Source organism: Myxine glutinosa, chromosome 9, assembly GCF_964187855.1.
Source record: "Myxine glutinosa chromosome 9, kmMyxGlut1.1, whole genome shotgun sequence".
Lineage (NCBI taxonomy): Eukaryota > Metazoa > Chordata > Myxini > Myxiniformes > Myxinidae > Myxine > Myxine glutinosa.
In genome coordinates, this window is record NC_136269.1 from 62,712,461 (window position 1) to 62,736,811 (window position 24,351).

The 24,351-nt window shown below is 46.4% G+C and overlaps 1 protein-coding gene across 1 annotated transcript in view; it reads right to left on the reverse strand.

Moving 5' to 3' along the window:
- Positions 1-4,280: 4,280 nt before the first annotated feature.
- The window catches only part of LOC137435365 (two pore channel protein 2), a 65,544-nt gene continuing 45,473 nt past the window's right edge, over positions 4,281-24,351 (reverse strand). The window contains exons 15-19 of the mRNA XM_068129084.2: positions 22,058-22,274; positions 19,163-19,253; positions 18,959-19,072; positions 7,162-7,286; positions 4,281-4,866 (exon numbers count right to left, since the gene is read on the reverse strand). Coding sequence (XP_067985185.2) covers positions 4,751-4,866; positions 7,162-7,286; positions 18,959-19,072; positions 19,163-19,253; positions 22,058-22,274 — 663 coding nt within the window. The 3' untranslated portion in view covers positions 4,281-4,750. The remainder of the gene's footprint in view (positions 4,867-7,161; positions 7,287-18,958; positions 19,073-19,162; positions 19,254-22,057; positions 22,275-24,351) is intronic.

Here is a 24,351-nt window from a genome sequence, read left to right on the forward strand (position 1 = left end):
AATTAATGGCATCAACGTAGCCTGGTGTTGGCTTAGCGGTTAGGGTGCAGGTTTGGGATCCTGGGTTGGAATCCCGGTCGATCGCTGAATTAACACCAGGGGGGTTGACTCAGCCTGTCATCCTTCCGAGGTCGGCAAATTGAGTACCAGCTTGCTGGGATGAATGATCACGGTGTGTACCCCCATTTAGAATACTAGGGCATTGCCCGTACGTGGGTGCCCGTTCCTTGCCAAAAAAAAAAAAAAACGCTACCCGTACGTTCTACCCCGCCCGTACGCCCGTAAACAAAAAAAACAACGCTCTTCGCTTCCGCCCTTCGCTCTGACTGAATTGGGAGAAATAATGCGCATAAGAAATCGAATTACGTACCGTAATGGCGGTCAGCTCGTAACGCGCTCAGCTCCGCTCGTCTCACATCGGCCACGCCTACGCAACAAAGCGTTCTGTGATTGGCTGCCGGAAAGCGTGCTGCCGGACAGTCTTCACTGTCCGGAAGTTCGCAAATCGCAGTTAGGATGAATCGTTTTAATTTAATCGCAGTTTGAATTCGTTTTAAAACATAGTTTAACGGCAACATAGTTTTCCAACGTGAAATAAATGAATACGCTGTCAAATGTGCCGTCCGAGGCAGAGTCTGATCGCCACGTTCGGCACACGTGATAGCTCGCTGCTCTCTGATTGGTTGAATCGTTTTTTGGACATAGCTCGGTAAGTAATTGTCCGATTAATATGAAACCTTGAAAAGGCACATCCTCGGGTCCCCAGCAATATACCTGGCAAGTTTCAAGTATATCGGACCCGTGGTTGTCGAGAAACAGCGGTCACAGACACACAGACACACAGACACACAGACACACAGACACACAGACACACAGACACACAGACACACAGAGATTACTGGAATTATAGATAGATGTACACCGTGTCCCTGCGCATCGTAAGAGCGTGACCAAGGGTTGGCGTCAAGAAGGGCATCCGGCCATAAAAACATTGCCTCAAACAGGGAACCATGATTGTCATAGGGCCCGCAAGGCTAACCCCTGCTCTAGTGGGGGAAATGGCATTAAAACGATCATTCATTCATTCATTCATATTCATTCATTCATTCATTCAACCAACCTAGCAACTTGGGAACTGCGGTCTCTCCTCGGACCATCCTCGCTAAAAATAATCATTGCTTTGTGGATAAGCTGAAAATCCATTCCTTTTGTAGTCGACTTCCGCTGGGGTGGCGTTTCGACAGGAGCAACTTCACCAGCTCACAGTAGTTCCACTGCAGGTCCATTCAATCTTCAACTTCACCAGCTCACAGTAGTTCCACTGTAGGTCTATTCAATCTTCAACTTCACCAGCTCACAGTAGTTCCACTGCAGGTCCATTCAATCTTCAACTTCACCAGTGCACAGTAGTTCCACTGTAGGTCTATTCAATCTTCAACTTCACCAGCTCACAGTAGTTCCACTGCAGGTCCATTCAATCTTCAACTTCACCAGCACACAGTAGTTCCACTGCAGGTCAATTCAATCTTCAACTTCACCAGTGCACAGTAGTTCCACTGCAGGTCCATTCAATCTTCAACTTCACCAGCTCACAGTAGTTCCACTGTAGGTCCATTCAATCTTCAACTTCACCAGCTCACAGTAGTTCCACTGTAGGTCCATTCAATCTTCAACTTCACCAGCACACAGTAGTTCCACTGCAGGTCCATTCAATCTTCAACTTCACCAGCTCACAGTAGTTCCACTGTAGGTCTATTCAATCTTCAACTTCACCAGCTCACAGTAGTTCCACTGTAGGTCCATTCAATCTTCAACTTCACCAGCTCACAGTAGTTCCACTGCAGGTCCATTCAATCTTCAACTTCACCAGCTCACAGTAGTTCCACTGTAGGTCTATTCAATCTTCAACTTCACCAGCTCACAGTAGTTCCACTGCAGGTCCATTCAATCTTCAACTTCACCAGCTCACAGTAGTTCCACTGCAGGTCCATTCAATCTTCAACTTCACCAGCTCACAGTAGTTCCACTGTAGGTCCATTCAATCTTCAACTTCAGCAGCTCACAGTAGTTCCACTGTAGGTCCATTCAATCTTCAACTTCAGCAGCTCACAGTAGTTCCACTGCAGGTCCATTCAATCTTCATTTGACAAATCTTTGCTTGGCACACGACTCGAAAATCGGACGTCGCAATGTCAGGAATCTTTGCTTCCAACTTGATCAAGGGAACTAAAAGGAAACACCATTAACCGGAGCGACGACATATGTGCCGACCTGTAATTAGAAAGGTGGCAAGAGCAATGCACAACCACGACCATTCATCCTACTGGAATCAGCAACTAACAGGACTTTAGCAAAGAAATTTAATCCAAAATGCTGAAAATGTATTTAAATCAACAATTCATTCATTTTGAATCTCACCCACAATTCTCCTTGCTTCCGATGGTGGTCAGCATTGCTGAAACATTCTGCCGAATCCATCCATCGTTTTACCTGTGCATCAATGCAAGCACTGGCCTTCGCAAGTAAAACGACGACTTCCTTCGACATCCAAACTACTCCAGGAGCACAAGAAAAAGCCTTCATCTCAGTTCGAGGTTGCTTTTCTGTTCATCGTTATGTTGTGCCTCTTTCCCTCCAACACCTCGAATTTGGCATCTTCAGCAATTCCATCTTGTGCTGAACCCTCAATGCAGCCGTTCTATATCAAGGTAACAAGACTCCGCATTCCTCTTCTTCAAAGCTGAGTCAATTGCTTAAGCTATCAGTGACAGACAAGGTCGTTACATCTAGTTTCCTTTTCGTTACATTTTTGAAAGTTGTAAAATCACACACACACAGTAAACTTCCATGGTGACTGGATGCATCAACCTGGAAGGTGGCTATGCCATTGATGCACCATCCCGTCGAGATTTAGGATAGGAAACACCTGCAATAGTTTTATGGCCACCAGGAAATAATTACCTTCACCACCAAAGGTGCATGCAGGTTGTTTTCAGCCCTGTCTGTTTGTGAATAAAATATCTCAACGTTGTGGACGGATTCGGACGAGATTTGGCAGAGAGGTAACGTATGTGACGAGGACAAAATGATTAGATTTTGGTGAAGATCCGAATTCGGATCCGGCTACTTGAATTTTTAAGTGATTCTTCACCATTGAGTGATAGGACCAAAACTATATATAGCAGGATATCTCAAAAATTTATGGATGGATTTGGACGAAACTTGGTGGACAAGTTTGGTGTCTGACAAGGAATAATCGAATCTATTTTGGTGAAGATCTGAATATGGATTCGGATACGATAATTATTTAATTAATATGTGATTCTTCACCATTGAAAGATCGGGCGAAAAATGACATGATAATTTTCAAAGTTATGGACAAGTTAAGACTAAACTTGGTGGACAGGTTGTGTCTGACAAGGGCTAATCGATTCGATTTTGGTGAACATCTGAATATGGATACAGATACGAGAATTATTTAATTTTTAAGCGATTCTTCACCATTGAGAGATCGGGCGATAAGCAACATGATAATTTTCAAAGTTATGGACAAGTTATGACTAAACTTGGTGGACAGGTTGTGTGTCTGACAAGGACTAATCGATTCGATTTTGGTGAAGATCTGAATAGAGATTCGGATACGACAATTATTTAATTTTTAATGATTCTTCACCATTGAGAGACAGGGCTAAAACCAACCTATAGCAGGATATGTCAAAAAGTTATGGACGGATTTGGATGAAACTTAGTGGACGGGTTGTGTGTCTGACAAGGGCTAATCGATTCGATTTTGGTAGAGATCTGAATATGGATACGGATACGAGAATTATTTAATTAATATGTGATTCTTCACCATTGAAAGATCGGGCGAAAAATGACATGATAATTTTCAAAGTTATGACTAAACTTTGTAGACAGGTTGTGTGTGAGACAAGGACTAATCGATTCGATTTTGGTAAAGATCTCAATATGGATACGGATACGAGAATTATTTAATTAATATGTGATTCTTCACCATTGAGAGATCGGTCGATAAGCAACATGATAATTTTGAAAGTTATGGACAAGTTATGACTAAACTTGGTGGACGAGTTGGTTGGGTGACAAGAACAAGCGGATTAGATTTTGGTTCAGGTCCGAATCCAGATCCGGCCCATCAGTGGGATTGAAAACGTAAACTGTTCAGCCAGGTGGAGGTATGCTCTCTTCCGAGCGCCATCTAGTTGCGCATGAGATGGTAAGCTTAATTCCACCCTAAAAGACCACACGTTGACTCTGGCTGAAAGGTGAAACCAGGGTGACATTTTATTGGGTTTTGGAGTTAAACCCGGAATCGGCAGTTCAAATGTGGATGCACCACCTCAGCTACATCCTGTCCTCTAACGAACAAAAGCAAACAGGTAAGCACTTTATACAATGCAATCAACAACCAGGCGGCAAATGGATAAACAACTTTGCCAGTGCAAGTGATTCCTTCACCAAAACCAAGTGTCACAGCAATGTCGTCCTCTCGTATTCACAGTTACAATCTTATAAAAATGAAAATACTTCATCCATTCTCGACTAAGTTTGTGGCCTAATATTAAACATGAACGTGTACAAAATCTACACAATAGCGCGACAAAATCAATGTACTTCTAGATTGTTCGATTATTGCACAATTTGGTAGTTATACGCAGAACCTAAACAAATGTAGGAAACGTTCGGCCTGTGCTTCCTGATGGATCCACATTTAAGGCTCATCCTCCCCTTACAGAACACCGTCCAAAGTGAATCGACACGGAACCGCGTCCACCTGGTCCTCAGGTTCATCCGCGAGGTCTTGCTCGAACATGCGCTGCAGCAAAGCGTTCACCGTTCTGTACCCTGGCGCACACATCACATCACAAGTGCTGCTGTTGGTGCAGGCAACGTTTTCATGCGCAATTCATTCGTGCCACCAATGATAAACGGCGCACGGCGCCACCAATGATAAACGGCGCACGGCGCCACCAATGATAAACGGCGCACGGCGCCACCAATGATAAACGGCGCACGGCGCCACCAATGATAAACGGCGCACGGCACCACCAATGATAAACGGCGCACGGCACCACCAATGATAAACGGCGCACGGCGCCACCAATGATAAACGGCGCACGGCACAAGCAATGATAAACGGCGCACGGCGCCACCAATGATAAACGGCGCACGGCGCCACCAATGATAAACGGCGCACGGCACCACCAATGATAAACGGCGCACGGCACCACCAATGATAAACGGCGCACGGCACCACCAATGATAAACGGCGCACGGCACCACCAATGATAAACGGCGCACGGCGCCACCAATGATAAACGGCGCACGGCACCATCAATGATAAACGGCGCACGGCACCACCAATGATAAACGGCGCACGGCGCCACCAATGATAAACGGCGCACGGCGCCACCAATGATAAACGGCGCACGGCACCACCAATGATAAACGGCGCACGGCACCACCAATGATAAACGGCGCACGGCGCCACCAATGATAAACGGCGCACGGCGCCACCAATGATAAACGGCGCACGGCGCCACCAATGATAAACGGCGCACGGCGCCACCAATGATAAACGGCGCACGGCGCCACCAATGATAAACGGCGCACGGCGCCACCAATGATAAACGGCGCACGGCACCACCAATGATAAACGGCGCACGGCGCCACCAATGATAAACGGCGCACGGCGCCACCAATGATAAACGGCGCACGGCACCACCAATGATAAACGGCGCACGGCACCACCAATGATAAGCGGCGCACGGCACCACCAATGATAAACGGCGCACGGCGCCACCAATGATAAACGGCGCACGGCGCCACCAATGATAAACGGCGCACGGCGCCACCAATGATAAACGGCGCACGGCACCATCAATGATAAACGGCGCACGGCACCACCAATGATAAACGGTGCACGGCACCACCAATGATAAACGGCGCACGGCACCACCAATGATAAACGGCGCACGGCGCCACCAATGATAAACGGCGCACGGCGCCACCAATGATAAACGGCGCACGGCACCACCAATGATAAACGGCGCACGGCACCACCAATGATAAACGGCGCACGGCACCACCAATGATAAACGGCGCACGGCACCACCAATGATAAACGGCGCACGGCACCACCAATGATAAACGGCGCACGGCACCACCAATGATAAACGGCGCACGGCGCCACCAATGATAAACGGCGCACGGCACCATCAATGATAAACGGCGCACGGCACCACCAATGATAAACGGCGCACGGCGCCACCAATGATAAACGGCGCACGGCGCCACCAATGATAAACGGCGCACGGCACCACCAATGATAAACGGCGCACGGCACCACCAATGATAAACGGCGCACGGCGCCACCAATGATAAACGGCGCACGGCGCCACCAATGATAAACGGCGCACGGCGCCACCAATGATAAACGGCGCACGGCGCCACCAATGATAAACGGCGCACGGCGCCACCAATGATAAACGGCGCACGGCGCCACCAATGATAAACGGCGCACGGCGCCACCAATGATAAACGGCGCACGGCACCACCAATGATAAACGGCGCACGGCACCACCAATGATAAACGGCGCACGGCGCCACCAATGATAAACGGCGCACGGCACCACCAATGATAAACGGCGCACGGCACCACCAATGATAAGCGGCGCACGGCACCACCAATGATAAACGGCGCACGGCGCCACCAATGATAAACGGCGCATGGCGCCACCAATGATAAACGGCGCACGGCACCATCAATGATAAACGGCGCACGGCACCACCAATGATAAACGGTGCACGGCACCACCAATGATAAACGGCGCACGGCACCACCAATGATAAACGGCGCACGGCACCACCAATGATAAACGGCGCACGGCGCCACCAATGATAAACGGCGCACGGCGCCACCAATGATAAACGGCGCACGGCACCACCAATGATAAACGGCGCACGGCGCCACCAATGATAAACGGCGCACGGCACCATCAATGATAAACGGCGCACGGCGCCACCAATGATAAACGGCGCACGGCACCACCAATGATAAACGGCGCACGGCACCACCAATGATAAACGGCGCACGGCACCACCAATGATAAACGAGCGGCGAAACGATCGACCACCTACTTTTCTCTGATATTTTAAACATGATGCATTTTCCTGCACTCTGGTCACTTTCGCTCTTCCCCAACTCGTTTCCCGAGTGCTCCATGTTTTCGATCAGCATCTCTTGTTTGTTCTCCAATTCCTGCCTGGATAGAGCAATTAAAACAAGTTGGTCGTTCACATTGAAGGGCTTTGAACAATGGATGGAATCGACAAAGATGCTGATCAAAGTGTGCGAAGCGATGTGGGAAGCAAGGAGAAACTGACATTTCAGGCATTGACGCTTTGTTGGAGTAAAAGTGTGATTGGGGAGGGGGGGGGAGGGGGAGGCGGGGGGGAGGGGGAGGAGGGTGCTGGCACAGGATGGCCTAAAAGTACACACACTCGCCTGAGTTTGAATCTCGGCCTAGCTACAAACTCATCCTGGTGTCTCAGGGGCAGGGCGAGACATCAATGTGAGGGGCAGGGCCATGCATCAATGTGAGGGGCAGGGCGAGACATCAATGTGAGGGGCAGGGCGAGACATCAATGTGAGGGGCAGGGCGAGACATCAATGTGAGGGGCAGGGCGAGACATCAATGTGAGGGGCAGGGCGAGACATCAATGTGAGGGGCAGGGCGAGACATCAATGTGAGGGGCAGGGCGAGACATCAATGTGAGGGGCAGGGTGAGACATCAATGTGAGGGGCAGGGCGAGACATCAATGTGAGGGGCAGGGCGAGACATCAATGTGAGGGGCAGGGCGAGACATCAATGTGAGGGGCAGGGCGAGACATCAATGTGAGGGGCAGGGCGATGCATCAATGTGAGGGGCACGGCGAGGCAGTAATTGCGTGTGCCATCCCTCAGATGGACGTTGAACGAAGTGTCTCGTCTTCCGGAATTTGATAGTGCACGTTAAATATCCCACGGTGTCCTTTGCGAATAGGTGGTGTGCTATCGCCAGCACCCTGGCCAAATTCATGCTCCATCTTAGAGGGAACTGCATCTGCGGCATGTCCATGCCTCCCTCCCCCTCCCCCCCTTCCCTCAGCCAGTGATGCTACTATCAACCATGTGCTGCATACGAAAGGGAAGGGAGATGGGACAGGGGTGAAAGTTGACATAGGGCGGGGGTGAACAGCATTCAGCGTGCACATGGAACTCATTTTGACATCACGAAAGGGGGAGTCAGGAATTGCGGTACTGTTGATCATTCTTGTGAATCCATCCATTGTTTTACCTCTCCTCCATCACGAGTTCACTATTTTATACCAATTGAATAAACTAGGGCATGCCCGTACTATATATATATCTAAAATTATATCCCCCCCCCCTCCATTTACATGAAATGGTTTGGTCCAAAGCGAACGGCTTGCGAGTACGGTGACAATCCCCCCCCTCTATTTACATGAAATGGTTTGGTCCAAAGCGAACGGCTTGCGGAGTTTGGTAAAGACAAATCGCAGTTACGATGAATCGCAAATTAGTTTTAATTAGTTTTAAAACATAGTTTAACGGCAACATAGTTTGCCAACGTGAAATAAATGAATACGCTCTCAAATGTGCCGTCCGAGGCAGAGTCTGTTCGCCACGTTCGGCACACGTGATAGCTCGCTGCTCTCTGATTGGTTGAATCGTTTTTTGGACATAGCTCGGTAACTACTTGTCCGATTAATATGAAACCTTGAAAAGGCACATCCTCGGGTCCCCAGCAATATACCTGGCAAGTTTAAAGTATATCGGACCCGTGGTTGTCGAGAAACAGCGGTCACAGACATACAGACATACATACAGAGATTACTGGAATTATAGATAGATTATTGTCATCAACGAAAAGGCAGACAAGTAAGGGGGAGGGGGGGCGGTAGGTAGGCGTATATATGAGGAGGTGGGGTGGGGGTTGGGGGACGTGGGATGTAGGGTGGGGGTTGGGGGACGTGGGATGTAGGGTGGGGGTTGGGGGGGGGGATTCCCTGTGCTGCCTGGTTGGGTGATTCTGGGACATGTTGGACTTTCAGAAGCTATGGATTTATTGGCCTCGATGTGGTTATACCTTTTGCCTGTGGCAGCACTACCTGATCCCGCATACCGATATACACTTTATAGTGTGGCTAAAATTTGGTGCCTATAGGTGCTACGGATCAGTCATGGAAGAGGAAAAAAAAACCGCTAGATATTACCTGCGCCACCAAAGGTGGATGGAGGTTATGTTTTCACCCCTGTCCGTCTCTGTCTGTCTGTCCGTTTGCGAACAAAATATCTCAATAAGTTGTGGATGGATTCGGAGGAAATTTGGCACAGATGTCGCGTACGTGACAACGACGAAACGATTAGATTTTGGTGACGATTCGGATTCGGATCCGGCTACTATAATTTTAAGTGATTCTTCACCATTGGGAGATCGGGCCAAAAACGATACACAGCAGGATATCTCAAAAAGTTGTGGACGGAGTTGGACGAAACATGTTGGACCGGTTTTGGTGTCTGACAAGGACGATTCGATTCGATCTTGGTGAAGATACGGATCCGGATCCGGATCCAGCTAGTAGAATGTTTTAGGTCATTCTTCACTATTTAGTGATATGGCCAAAAACGAGGGATAGATCACGGTATGAAAGACTGGACCTATGGTGATTCCTGTGATTGGTTTTGATTAAATGTGATTCTGTATTGTGATTTTCTGGTCTACTCTGATACTAAACGTAAACTGTTCACCAGGTGGAGGTATGCTCTCTACTGAGTGCCGTTATAGTTGTATATACAGTGGCCTGCAAAGGTATTCATCCCCTACCGCGACGACACATTAAAACTAATTACCAATTATGTAGAATTTTTTTTCCAAATTTCCTTTTTTTTATTATTCATAACTGAAGAGAGTTCTGTCAGAGTGGTCATTGGGTTCCCATGGTTCCCAAACTAAACACTGCTGTACCTGTCAGGAATACCTGCAAAAAAAAATGTACAAATCAAAATTCACTGGTTGCCAAAGTATTCAACTGCTTCGGTCAGTACTTGATGAAAGCACCTTTACACTTTACAGCAATGACAGCTATGGGTCTTTTGCATAGGTCTCCGCTGGCTTCACAGTGAGATGGTGAAATCTTTTCGCATTCTTCATGTTGTTACATATTTAGGTGAATGTATGTAAATTACCATTCAGGTTGCTTATCCGTGTGTATTATATTAAGGGTTGTTGTGATGGGAGGGTCAGGAGCCCTTCGGAACCAGTGGCCGGAAACGGAAGTGGCCGGAAACGGAAGAAGAAAAGACACGAGGAGAGAAAAGGACGGGGCTTCTTCTTCCTCGCCCCGCGACGACGAGAAGGTGGAATCGACCTTACGCTGCGCGGAAAACGCGCCGTTGCGAAACGTCTGGCGAGAGGAGTGACCTGGGCGGTAAATACCTTTTGACACGTCCAGTCACCGTGAGTTCGTGCACGAAACCAAGCGTCCGGGACAGTTTGCCCCGTCTACAAAGACGCGTACGGGTCCGCACGTTGGGCCTCGCTCGCGTCGGAAGCCGCGCGGGGTTTTGCCCCGTCTACAAAGACGCGTACGGGTCCGCACGTTGGGCCTCGCTCGCGTCGGAAGCCGCGCTGGGTTTGCCCCGTGGCTTGGCAAGGAGGTGCGCTGCAGCCGCGGCCCCAGTCCGAGACGGCACGTTTAGAGCACGTCCGCCCGGGGCTCGTTCAACCGCCCGTGTGCGGAGAGGAGAGACATTGACCACGGAGGGAGTCAGGAGTGGGGCTCACGTGAGGAATGTATAAGATTAAGATGGCCATCTTAGAGTTTGTGTAGATGAGTTCACATGGTTGTAATATTGATTGTGCATTGTTGATGGTTGTTGATTGCTCAGTGAATATATTATTGATTATTCCGGATCCTTGGTGTGGGGTTTCTTCTTGACCGGAATTCATATTGATTGCGTTACGAAAGCGTATAAACCATATATCTTTCTGGCGGGGTCCCTCCCACGGTCCGGGGGTCACCAAGACCAGGTAGTTACCGGGAGGACCACGTAACAGAATTGGGGGCTCGTCCAAATTACGATTTGCGGTTTCGCAATTGGGTCTACGTCCGGGATCTAAAAGTGTATAAAATAATAAAATAATAATAATTTTGGTAATTAAAATTTATTAATTAATTATTAATTGGTAATATTTTTTTTTTGAGAAATTGGGGAAAGTCTTGGGGTGAAGGTTAACAGGTGTTAACGATAGGCACCATGGCGTTTGTGGCACAGAACTTTGGGGTAACCCCGAGTGAGGCACAGTTCCGAGCATTGCTAAAGTCGGATCTCTTGAAATTGGCCAAACATTTTAACTTGGAGGTCCGAACTAATTTGAGGAAGGCAGAGTTGCAGGCCACGGTGATACAATCTATGGTGGGATTAGGAACATGGGACGAGTTAGCCTGGGAGTGGCTACCCGAAGAACCAGAAGACGTGGAGCTCCGGAAACTGGAGTTGCAATTACGGAGCCAGGAACGGATCAAAGAAGAAGAAAGGAAAGCAGAAAAGGAAAGAGCAGAGGAAGAAAGGAAAGCAGAAGAGAGGAGAGAAGAGAAGCAAGCAGAGGAAAGGAGAGTGGAAAGAGAACTCCAGGAAAGGTTAAAAGAAGAAGAAAGGAAAGCAGAAAAGGAAAGAGCAGAAGAAGAAAGGAAAGCAGAAAAGGAAAGAGCAGAAGAAGAAAGGAAAGCAGAAAAGGAAAGAGCAGAAGAAGAAAGGAAAGCAGAAAAGGAAAGAGCAGAAGAAGAAAGGAAAGCAGAAAAGGAAAGAGCAGAAGAAGAAAGGAAAGCAGAAAAGGAAAGAGCAGAAGAAGAAAGGAAAGCAGAGGAGAGGAGAGAAGAGAAACAAGCAGAGGAAAGGAGAGTGGAAAGAGAACTCCAGGAAAGAAGAGAAAAGGAACAAGCAGAGGAAAGGAGAGCTGCAAGGGACCTCGAAGCAGAGGAGAGAAAAGCGGAAAGGGAATTAAAGGAACGTGACATGCAGCTTCAGCAAGAAATCAAATTCAAGGAGCTGGAGTTAATGAGAGAACGGGGAGAGGCACCACCCTTGCTGACGGGGTCGACACCTAACCAGAAAACCTGGGATGTGGGCAGACATGTGAGGCTGGTTCCACCGTTCAGTGAAAAAGAAGTCGCGAAATTTTTTCCACACTTTGAGAAAGTGGCTCGACAATTAAACTGGCCGGAGGAGGCATGGACCATACTCGTGCAAAGTGTGCTGGTGGGGAAAGCTCAGGAAATTTATTCGGCGCTACCAATGGACCAATGTGCAGATTATGAGGTACTGAAGAAGCACATCCTCAAAGCCTATGAGTTGGTTCCGGAAGCTTACAGGCAAAAATTCAGGAATGCCAGGAAGAGGGAGAGTGAGACCCATGTGGAGTTTGCCAGAGTGAAAGAAAACATGTTTGATCGGTGGTGTGAGTCAAAAGGAGTCGGGAAAGACTTCGAAACATTGCGGGACTTGATCCTGGTGGAGGAATTCCAGCAGTGTGTCCACGAGGACATCAAAGTGTACCTGCAGGAAAAGAAGGTACCAAAGTTGTGGGACGCAGCCACCATGGCAGATGATTATGCCTTAACCCACCGAATAGGGGTCCACGAACCTAACTCCTCGCCTAGATCTCCGCAGGGGAGGTGGGGAACAGCAGGTGCGGAGAACGACCATACATGGCGGCGGCCTCGAGATGATTATGGGGACAACTATGATACCCCACCGGTTCGAAATCAGAGGGATGCGGGCCCAAGACAAACTTATAGTTCGGGGGGCCCGAGGCAGACCCCGAGTTTTTCCTCCGGGCCTACTTGCGCGTTTTGCAAAAAACCTGGACACTTGATGTCCAGTTGTTACCTCATGAAAAGGGACAACCCAGAGCGGAGTCCGACTATTACAACTCCGAATGCGATGGCTAGCGTAAGAAATCGCCATCAAGAGGGTTACCAACCATTTATTTCCGAGGGGTTTGTGTCACTGGATGGAGCCTCGACTAACCGGAGACCGGTTAGGATATTGAGAGACACAGGGGCCCATCAATCTTTAATGCTTGAAGGCATTTTGCCATGGTCCGAGGAGACGACAACGGGGGAGGGTGTTCGTTTACAGGGGATCGGGGGCGGTGTTAGTGCTCCCCTTCAGGTCATCCAGTTGGAGTCCGATTTGGTGTCAGGACCGGTCACCGTCGGTTTACAAGCCACGTTTCCTGTAGAGGGTGTATCTGTGGTTCTCGGGAATGATTTGGCCGGGGGTCAAGTTTATGGTAACCTGAGGGTTGATAAAGAGCCCAGCAGGGAAAATAACACCACACCAGCTCGGGATGGTGACAAAAGTGCCAAGTTATTTGTAGGGGGACTGAACTTCAAAACAGAGGAAGAAGTTCTGACCTCTGTCTTCAACAGATATGGGCCGCTGGTGGAAGTGCGGTTGGTAAGAGACTGGGAAACGCAACAGTCAAGAGGGTTCGGCTTTGTCACGTTTGCCAGCACAAAAGACGCCAGAGAGGCAGAGAAGAATTGGAATGGCAAGGATTTGGAGGGTCGGACCATAACAGTAGGGAAGGCATTTCGTAGGCGTCGAGAGGTCTACAGGAGAGGACAACTGGGCGGTAGTTTTGGTGGTGGCCGCAGTCAATATTATTATGGAGGCTCCCTGAGTTACGGCCGCTCCCGAAGGAAGAATTGGCAAAGTAGTGGCCGAGAAGAAGACCGGTATTCAGGGGACTACAGGGACCAGTGGTCCCACCCTAATTATTAGGGACGTTCTGAGAAGTTGAAGCACTGAAGGCGGCGGAGCCACCGAGCCAAGATTCCTACACGAATTAACCGTGAACGCCGTTCCTAAAGGCGTCCATGTAGTGAACTTTCCTGCACGGACTAACCGTGAACTCCACGTTCCTCAAGGCGCCCATGTAGAGAACTTTCCTGCACGGACTAACCGTGAACTCCACGTTCCTCAAGGCGCCCATGTAGAGAACTTTCCTGCACGGACTAACCGTGAACTCCGCGTTCCTAAAGGCATCCATGTAGTGAATACTCGGCTTGGCCTCCCGGAAAAGTGCTATCGAGTGGCTTAACTGGCTTTATTTTTAAGTGATAACTGTGCCCAGGGGGAACTGATAATGTGGGGGGGTTGAGTGATCTGGTTTGTTTCTCCAAATTGGCCGGCAAAGAAAGTTTTCGCTGGGTTCAAACTTTCTTTCTTGAAGGGGGGGAGTGTTACATATTTAGGTGAATGTATGTAAATTACCATTCAGGTTGCTTATCCGTGTGTATTATATTAAGGGTTGTTGTGATGGGAGGGTCAGGAGCCCTTCGGAACCAGTGGCCGGAAACGGAAGTGGCCGGAAACGGAAGAAGAAAAGACACGAGGAGAGAAAAGGACGGGGCTTCTTCTTCCTCGCCCCGCGACGACGAGAAGGTGGAATCGACCTTACGCTGCGCGGAAAACGCGCCGTTGCGAAACGTCTGGCGAGAGGAGTGACCTGGGCGGTAAATACCTTTTGACACGTCCAGTCACCGTGAGTTCGTGCACGAAACCAAGCGTCCGGGACAGTTTGCCCCGTCTACAAAGACGCGTACGGGTCCGCACGTTGGGCCTCGCTCGCGTCGGAAGCCGCGCGGGGTTTTGCCCCGTCTACAAAGACGCGTACGGGTCCGCACGTTGGGCCTCGCTCGCGTCGGAAGCCGCGCTGGGTTTGCCCCGTGGCTTGGCAAGGAGGTGCGCTGCAGCCGCGGCCCCAGTCCGAGACGGCACGTTTAGAGCACGTCCGCCCGGGGCTCGTTCAACCGCCCGTGTGCGGAGAGGAGAGACATTGACCACGGAGGGAGTCAGGAGTGGGGCTCACGTGAGGAATGTATAAGATTAAGATGGCCATCTTAGAGTTTGTGTAGATGAGTTCACATGGTTGTAATATTGATTGTGCATTGTTGATGGTTGTTGATTGCTCAGTGAATATATTATTGATTATTCCGGATCCTTGGTGTGGGGTTTCTTCTTGACCGGAATTCATATTGATTGCGTTACGAAAGCGTATAAACCATATATCTTTCTGGCGGGGTCCCTCCCACGGTCCGGGGGTCACCAAGACCAGGTAGTTACCGGGAGGACCACGTAACAATGTGAAAATTGCTCTAGTTCTGCCAAGTTTGATGTGGATTGTCGATAGACTGCAATCTTCAAGTCTCGCCATAAATATTCAATTGGGTTCAAGTCAGGACTTTTACTGGGCCACTCAAGAACATTTACTTTCTTCTTATTCAGCCACTCCAGTGTGGCTTTAGCTTTGTGCTTCGGATCATTGTTCTGCTGAAACGTGAATCTCCTATCCGGTTTCAGATTCATGGTTGACTCAAACAGGTTTTCATCAAGGATTCTCCTGTACTTTGCACCATGCATTGGCCCTTTTATCCTGGCAAGCTTGCCAGTCCCTGCTGATGAAAAGCATCCCCATAACATGATGCTGCAATCACCATTCTTGACAGTAGGGATGGTGTTGACTGGATGATGTGCAGTGTTAGGCTAGCACCAGACGTAACGCTTTCAATTTAGACCAAAAAGTTCAATTTTTGTCTTGTCTGACCAGAAAACCTCTCCACATGCCTGCAGTATCATTAAGATGCTTTTTCACAAACTCCATACGTGCTTTTAGATGCTTCTTCTTCTTCAGTAATGGCTTCCTTCTTGCCACCTATCCATAGAGGCCAGCTTTGTGAAGGGAACGGGATATTGTCGATTGACAAACACTGACCCCAATATCAGACACAGAGCCTTGCAGATCTATCAAAGTCGTTGTTGGATTTACAGCGACATCCCGAACAAGTTTCCTGCTTGCCTGGCTGCCGAGTTTGGATGGGTGACCTGATCTGGGTAAAGTCTGTGTGGTATGATAAGCCTTCCACTTCTTAATGACGGATTTCATGGTATTCAAAGGAATAATGAGTGACTGAAGTCTTATAACCCTTCCCTGAACCGTTCTTTTCCACCACTTTATGTCTGACTTCTTTAGAAAGCATCTTGGTCTTCACGTTTGCCTTTTCGGGTTACCATGAGTTGCACTTTAAAACTCCTTACATCAGTGGGGGAGCTTAATTTTTTTAAAGTTAAACCTCTGATTACATACAGGTGGAACCTATTACACTTATTTTGTAATCTTTCAACAAATAATTTGCTCCTGAAGTGATTTCGGGTGAATTAGGCAAAGGGTTTTTAATACTTATGCGACTTAGAATAATCTGATTTTCTCTGTTTATCTAACTTAAGCCTGGTGTTGGCTTAGCCGTTAGGGTGCAGGCTTGGGATCCTAGGATCCTGAGTTTGAATCCCGGTCGATCGCTGAATTAACGCCAGGGGGGTTGACTCAGCCTGTCATCCTTCCGAGGTCGGCAAATTGAGTACCAGCTTGCTGGGATGAATGATCCCGGTGTGTACCCCGGTTTAGAATAGGTACACCGTATCCCTGCACATCGTAAGAGCGTGACCAAGGGTTGGCGTCAGGAAGGGCATCCGGCCATAAAAACATTGCCTCAAACAGGGAACCATGATTGTCACGGGGCATACAAGGCTAACCCCTGCTCTAGTGGGGAAAATGGCCTTTAAAATGATCATTCATTCATATTTCTGTTTATCTAACTTATTCACATTTCATCTGCATTTTAAAAGTTTTATCACTTTGGAGTAGTTTGTGAAGACCCTATATAGTAAGTTTGATTTGAAAGCATCATGAAAAAGAGCTCAGGTGGCATGAAAATGTGAAAACTTGAGGGGGGTGGTTAAATACTTTCGCAGGCCACTGTACAGAACCTTTAGAAAGTATTCACACCCCTTGCATTTTTCACATTTTGTTGTGTTACATCCTGAATTTAAAATGCCTTAAACTGAATTTTTTTTTTGTCACTGATCAACACGTCAAAGTGGAATAATAAAAAATTTTAATAGAAATTTTCACAAAATAATTAAAAACAAAAAGCCGATATATCTTGTGTCAATAAGTATTCAACTCCTTTGCTATGACACGCCAAATTGAGCTCAGTTGCGTCTCGACAACTTGATTTGAGTCCACCTGTGGCCAATCCAATTGATTGGACATGATGTAGAAAGAAACACCTTTCTATACAAGGCCCCACAGTTGACAGTGCATCTCAGAGCAGAAACTGCACCATGAATTCCAAGGAACTGTCTGTAGAACTCCGAGATAGAATTGCGAGGCAAAGATCTGGGGAAGGGTATAAAACAATTTCTTTGAAAGTTTCCAAGAGTACAGTGAGCTCCATCCTTAGGAAATTGAAAGAATATGGAACTACCCAGACTCTTATAGCTCGGCAAGAAGAACCTTGGACTGGGAGGTGACAAAGAACCCAATGACCACTCTAACAGAACTACACAGTTTCTTGGATGTGATGGGAGTACCTGCTAGAAGGACAACAGTCTCTGCAGCACTTCACAAATCTACACTTTATGAGATAGTAGTCAGACAGAAGGAAGCCACTCCTGAGAAAAAGGCACATGACAGCATGCCTGGAGTTTGTAAAAATGCACATGAAACACTCAGAGCATGAGGCAAAATATTGTGTGGTCTGATGAGAGGAAAATTGAACTCTTTGGCCTAAATACAAAGTACTACGTCTGGCAGAAACTGAGCACAGATCACCCATCTAACACCATCCCTATCGTGAAGCATGGTGGTGGCAGTATCATGCTATGGGGATGCTTTTCAGCGGCAGGGACTGTGAGACTTGTAAGGATAGTGAAAGCTATGAATGGAGCCAAATACAGGCAAATCCTTGAGGAGAACCTGCTTCAGAGTGCAAAAGATTTTAGACTGCGGTGAAGATTTACATTTCAACAGGACAATGACCCCAAGCATACAGCCAAAGCAACACTGGAATGGCTTCAGAACAAGAACCTGAAAGTCCTAGAGTGGGCCAGCCAAAGGCCAAATTTCTTTGTCAATCATATTGAGAATCTGTGGAAAGACGAAGATCGCTGTTCACCGATGCTTCCCATCCAACTTGACAGAGCTTGAACACATCTGCAAGGATGTCCCCAAATCCAGATGTGCAAAGCTGATACAGACATACCCAATAAGACTCAAAGCTGTAATCGCTGCCAAAGGCCCTTCTATGAAGTATTGACTCAGGGGGATGAACACATAAGCAAGTTAGATATTTCTGTATTTCATTTTTATTATTTTGTAAAATAATTCTGAAAAAAAAAAAAAAAAAGATAATAATAATTCCACTTTGATCTACACACAATACCCCATTATTGCCATTGACAAAAATAAAAATCTCAATTTAATGCATTTTAAATCCAGGCTGTAACAACAAAATGTGAAAAAGTCAAGGGGTGTGAATACTTTCTGAAGGCACTGTGTATATGTGTATGTATATATGCATACATACACAGCCTTTTACTCTTGCAAAAACGCAATACTGTTTTTTTTAATGAAACAGCGAGGCATCAATGTGAGGCATTGTGAGGGGAAGGGCGAGGCATCAATGTGAGGGGCAGAGCGAGGCATCAATGTGAGGGGCAGAGCGACGCATCAATGTGAGGGGCAGAGCATCATGAAATGTTTCAATATAAGGTTTCAATATGAGGTCAATGTTTTCAATATAAAATATAAAAAATTTAACCTATCAATGTCAGAGATCATACATGTATTGTGATGAACAAATTATCATGGACATGTAGCACCATCCCAAAGCAAGCTAACATTTTAAAATCGACATCAATCTCATGATAATAAAAAAAAATCTTGCCCAAAACAAGCAAACTTTTAATCAGCACATAACAGGACAACCTCCCAAAGTGGAACAGAAATCCGATTACTCACGTTGTAATGCCCAAACCCAACTCCTGAATCTTCCTCTCAATTGCAGATTCCATTTTCCCTTTATCGAGCGTGTATTCCAAAATGAAAGCTTCGAGTACAAATGCGATAAATATGCTGCAAGAGACAAAAGCATTTGGCTTTGATACTACTGTTGTAAACGGGGATGTGTAGATAATTTGATTCACTAATGAGGAACATACTCACTTGATTATAAGGATGACGACAATCATGTGGAAAACAATGAAGTACAATCGTGCGGCGATGTCAGTGGTGATCACAAAGCCACTGGCAAGAAGTGCATTTGTCAAAGAAAACCAAAGATGCGGTTTAAACCAAGGAAAGCACTTATTATACCACTACGGTACTCAACCAGGTAACCACTGACGAGATACCATTCAATCCAAACAATTTGATCAATGAACCCAGAATTGGTGCCACAGTAAGTGAAAAGCAAGACCATGCTTTCATTGTTAAAAAAAATGACTTCAGGACTTTGATACAAGGCTCAAGTGCATCAAGAGACATTACTATACTTTTACATTCAATTACAATGATATTAGAGAACATGAGGGACAGGAAATGCGATTTGAATCTGGGGTGCTCATGAATCTGGGGCAACACACAGGAAAAGCCATCTTTATATATATATATATATATATATATATATATATATCGGGTTATTTAGACTTTAGTATACCATCAAGAAGTTTGATGTTCAAGCTGCAGCAAAAATGAACCCGAGAGTGCACCACGGCAATGATTGGCCAAATGGCCTCATTACCTTGTTAGAGGTCACTTTCTTGATTTTCAGATGTACAAACACATACATCGAGAATGATTTTATGGATGGATGAAGAGGGGTTGAGCCCATGACCTGCACCTGGGTACCCCCAGCACATAAGCAAAATCTATGGAGATTGGGCGAGCTGGTTTTTGTTTACAGAAATTAAAGGGACGGATGGACACACACACACACACACACACACACACACACACACACACACACACACACACACACACACACACACACACACACACACACACACACACACACACACACACACATACATATATATATATATACATACATGTCTATAATGTATACAAGTGATATGCTTGAGATAATAGTGATTGGATATAAGCCTTTTAAAAGCCATGTCTTTTATTTGATCTTTCTCTGAACGACCAAGATTTAAAAAGATGCCACAATAGATCGCGAAATTGGCAAAATGTTCTTCATGTTCTTCCCCTCTAAAAACAGTGTTAAACTGTTGCCCAACCTAACAATAACGGCTGCAGTGATTAAGGCGATTCCAACACGAGGAACTCCCCGTCTCTCCTGTTACATGCAACCCAAAATTTAAAATATATACAAACAGGCCAGGATTGTGGGAAAAGGAAGAGAAATGGAGAGAACAATTCCAAAAGTGATACATATTCCTCCATCCCCTTCACCTCTCAAATTCCCCAAAACATTTAAAAAGGAGGGATATAATCCACATCAAAAAAGTAAAATACAGTCGAATCCCAATATTCGCGGTGGGTACGTTCATGGAAAATGTCGGAACTGTGAATGCGGGGGCATTATTTCAATAGGAAAAGGGGGGGATAGGTTCCTGACGTGAATGCGGGGGCATTATTTCAATAGGAAAAGGGGGGATAGGTTCCTGACGTGAATGCGGGGGCATTATTTCAATAGGAAAAGAGGGGATAGGTTCCTGACGTGAATGCGGGGGCATTATTTCAATAGGAAAAGAGGGGATAGGTTCCTGGCGTGAATGCGGGGGCATTATTTCAATAGGAAAAGAGGGGATAGGTTCCTGGCGTGAATGCGGGGGCATTATTTCAATAGGAAAAGAGGGGATAGGTTCCTGACGTGAATGCGGGGGCATTATTTCAATAGGAAAAGGGGGGATAGGTTCCTGACGTGAATGCGGGGGCATTATTTCAATAGGAAAAGAGGGGATAGGTTCCTGACGTGAATGCGGGGGCATTATTTCAATAGGAAAAGGGGGGATAGGTTCCTGACGTGAATGCGGGGGCATTATTTCAATAGGAAAAGAGGGGATAGGTTCCTGACGTGAATGCGGGGGCATTATTTCAATAGGAAAAGGGGGGATAGGTTCCTGGCGTGAATGCGGGGGCATTATTTCAATAGGAAAAGAGGGGATAGGTTCCTGGCGTGAATGCGGGGGCATTATTTCAATAGGAAAAGAGGGGATAGGTTCCTGGCGTGAATGCGGGGGCATTATTTCAATAGGAAAAGAGGGGATAGGTTCCTGACGTGAATGCGGGGGCATTATTTCAATAGGAAAAGGGGGGATAAGTTCCTGACGTGAATGCGGGGGCATTATTTCAATAGGAAAAGAGGGGATAGGTTCCTGGCAGTTACTGATTCGTGAAAAATCCCACGAATGTCGAGGAAAATCCCACGAATGTCGAGGAAAATCCCGTGAATGTCGAGGCAATGTTTCAATAGGGAAAAGGGGGGTGGCTAATTGCACTAATAGATGTGGTGGAGTGCTTTCATTCTCCACAGCAACTCACAGAGGATGACATGTCACACAGCTGACAATGATTGTCAAGTCTCCAGAATAAGTACCGCGCCTCCGTTCTCTTCAAGGACGGTGGTAGTTTTACCTTAAACTGGCAGGAGGATTCTACCTAATGTTTGCAAAAATATCAACGTGTACCTTTTAATTGACCACTTGAACAGGTCAGTGTTGAATGTTTTCTCAAAAGTTTGTTTCCTTTTTAAACGTCGTCTCAGTTGATGTGCAATAAATCCAGAAAAAACATCCACCAACAACGAGACTGAACGGTCAAGAGGTCGAGTAACCAGGGCGTTTTAGGGGAGGCAGGAGTGTGCGTAACCATTCTCACTCATTGGTTGCAAGAGGAGAAGCTTCCTCCCTTGTAATCAAATGAATAAATGTAATCGGTGGTTAAAAAGACAAATTCAAGTTGGTCACTTTTGCAACTTTAAAACAGTTAAGTTGTCAAACCTTTGTTATGTACAGGGCAATAGGCCCAATTGTTTTGCGCATGGCAGAATAAACATAGCATCGCTGTGCATATGCAGTGTATGTGGAAGGATATCATGCCACTGATTAACCACGGTGAGCTGTACAAGCAGGACCGATGCAGACACAATGTCGTTGAAGTTGTTTTTACAATACTGTCGCTGAACAAACTCAGAGCCAACAAGCAGCGGATTTCCACACATTTGCTGCTCTGGAGTGCTGGGAGTCGGGAAGAATTGCACTTTGCCATGGAAGAGCTCCATACCCAGAATAGCAAAGCTATAGTAAAAAACCTACAGATTGAAGAGGCAAGCAAAGGAGGGTGGGTGAAAGAGGGGGTGCGGAGGTCACCATATTTTTGCGAGACAAGAAAAACAAACCATTGACCAAAATAAAAGCACGTGATGCATTAAATCGAGCACAGCAAATAAAAGCATCGCTTCATTCAAACTTCACTTCAACAAATGAAACAGATACAAATTTTTTCCCAAATTATAAATTGCTTATCACAATTATTTATTATTATTTTAAAACTTTATTTGAAGATATTTTCCCAAACGTAATGCCAATAGTGTCTCGCACCCATGATGGCAGGTGTAGCCAATAACCATTATACACAGCTCTTTACAACTGGGATTAAGAGAGGTTCCTCCAAGGTTGCAACAAAGCTGCTCAAATAAACTGGTCGTCCATGTAGTTTACAAATATTCACAAATTCAAATAAAACGACACTCGGTGGAGAGCATACCTCCGCTAGGCTGAACAGTTTTTGTTTTTTTTTATCCCACTGATAGGCCGGATCTGGATTTAGACCTGAACCAAAATCTAATCAGCTTGTTCATGTCACCTAACAACTTATCTTCCAAGTTTTGTCATAATCTTTGAAATATAGTGCTCTATATCGTTTTTGGCCCTATGTATTGTGAAGAATCACAAGAAATTATAATGTCCGAATCGTAACCAAAATCGAATCAATTTGTCCTTGTCGCACACCCAAACCTGTCCACCAAGTTTTGTCCGAATCCGTCCATAACCTTTTGAGATATCCTGCTCAGACAAACAGACAAACAAGGTTTAATACATAACCTCCGTCCACCTTGACGGCGGAGGTAATAATGGAGCGATTCCAGGACGTTATAAATGCCAATTGCATGTTTAGTGAGTTACTGACAGTGTTAAGTGTTATGTTTCAGAAAAGAGGATTCGGTAGTAGATCTAAGCACGTAAAAAAATTTTTCAATGCTTGCTGCACACCATTATTTATTTATTGTCCTTCATTCCATGCAGAGAAAAGCCTGGTGTTGGGCTAGCGGCTAGGGTGCCGGCTTAGGATCCAAAGATCCTGGGTTCGAATCCCGGTCGATCGCTGAATTAACGCCAGGGGGGTTGACTCAGCCTGTCATCCTTCCGAGGTCGGCAAATTGAGTACCAGTTCACTGGTAATTCCCTGTGTGTCGTAAAAAGGCGACAAATAGGGTTGGCGGCAGGAAGGGCATCCGGCCGTAAAACATTGCTTCAAAAAGGGGACCAAAAAACAACAACAACCACGGTCCCCGAAAAAGCCCCGCTTTGCGGGGAAAAATGGCCTCTAAACGGTGGTTTTTATTCCATGCAGAGAAAACCTCACTTGATTTCAAAATGGTAAACCCAGCATTTGCAGTGTCTGTAAAAACAATGGAGATATCTCGTTTGGAATCAAACTTCAAGTGCCGTATTTTCATGTCACCTTGGACAGAGGTGTTTAACGCAATCAAAATAGGGAAAAACGAGCTTTGTGTAGTTTGTCCATACGGTTACCAAGTCAGTCCAAAGGACATCGTCGGTGGGTTTGTTCCGCGTTAGGCCAATGGACGGCAGAGACAAGTGAACAATATTTTGGAGCTGGTCAGGAAAGAATGCACGACTACGATCAAATAAAACCAAAGAACCACAGATGAATGATACAAGGCCATAACCCATTAAAAAAAGGATGTGGCAATGCTCAATGTTCCATGTTCCATACCTTGCAAATTTGATTTCTGGCTCATTTCAACACTTCATACACCCTTCTATCCCACATTCCTTTACAGTACCGAAAGTATAAAGAATCCTCCTTTCTGATTCAATCCAAGCACAGCAACTCATTTCTTGTTCACTTCTCCACATCAAGCTTCATGTTTACTTCCACTGTTCATGCCTCTCCAAGGCCATCCGATCTTGCCTTCCTCTTCAGCCAAACATCACTGTCTCGTTTTCTCTATGACCAACAGCAGACCTTTCCTACCTCCTCTAAGCCTGCCAGCAGCTTTGTCTGTTCACTCTTCTTTATGTCGCTTATGTACTGATTTCTGTCCTGCTGCCACCTTTTTTTAAATATTATTTTTCACAGGA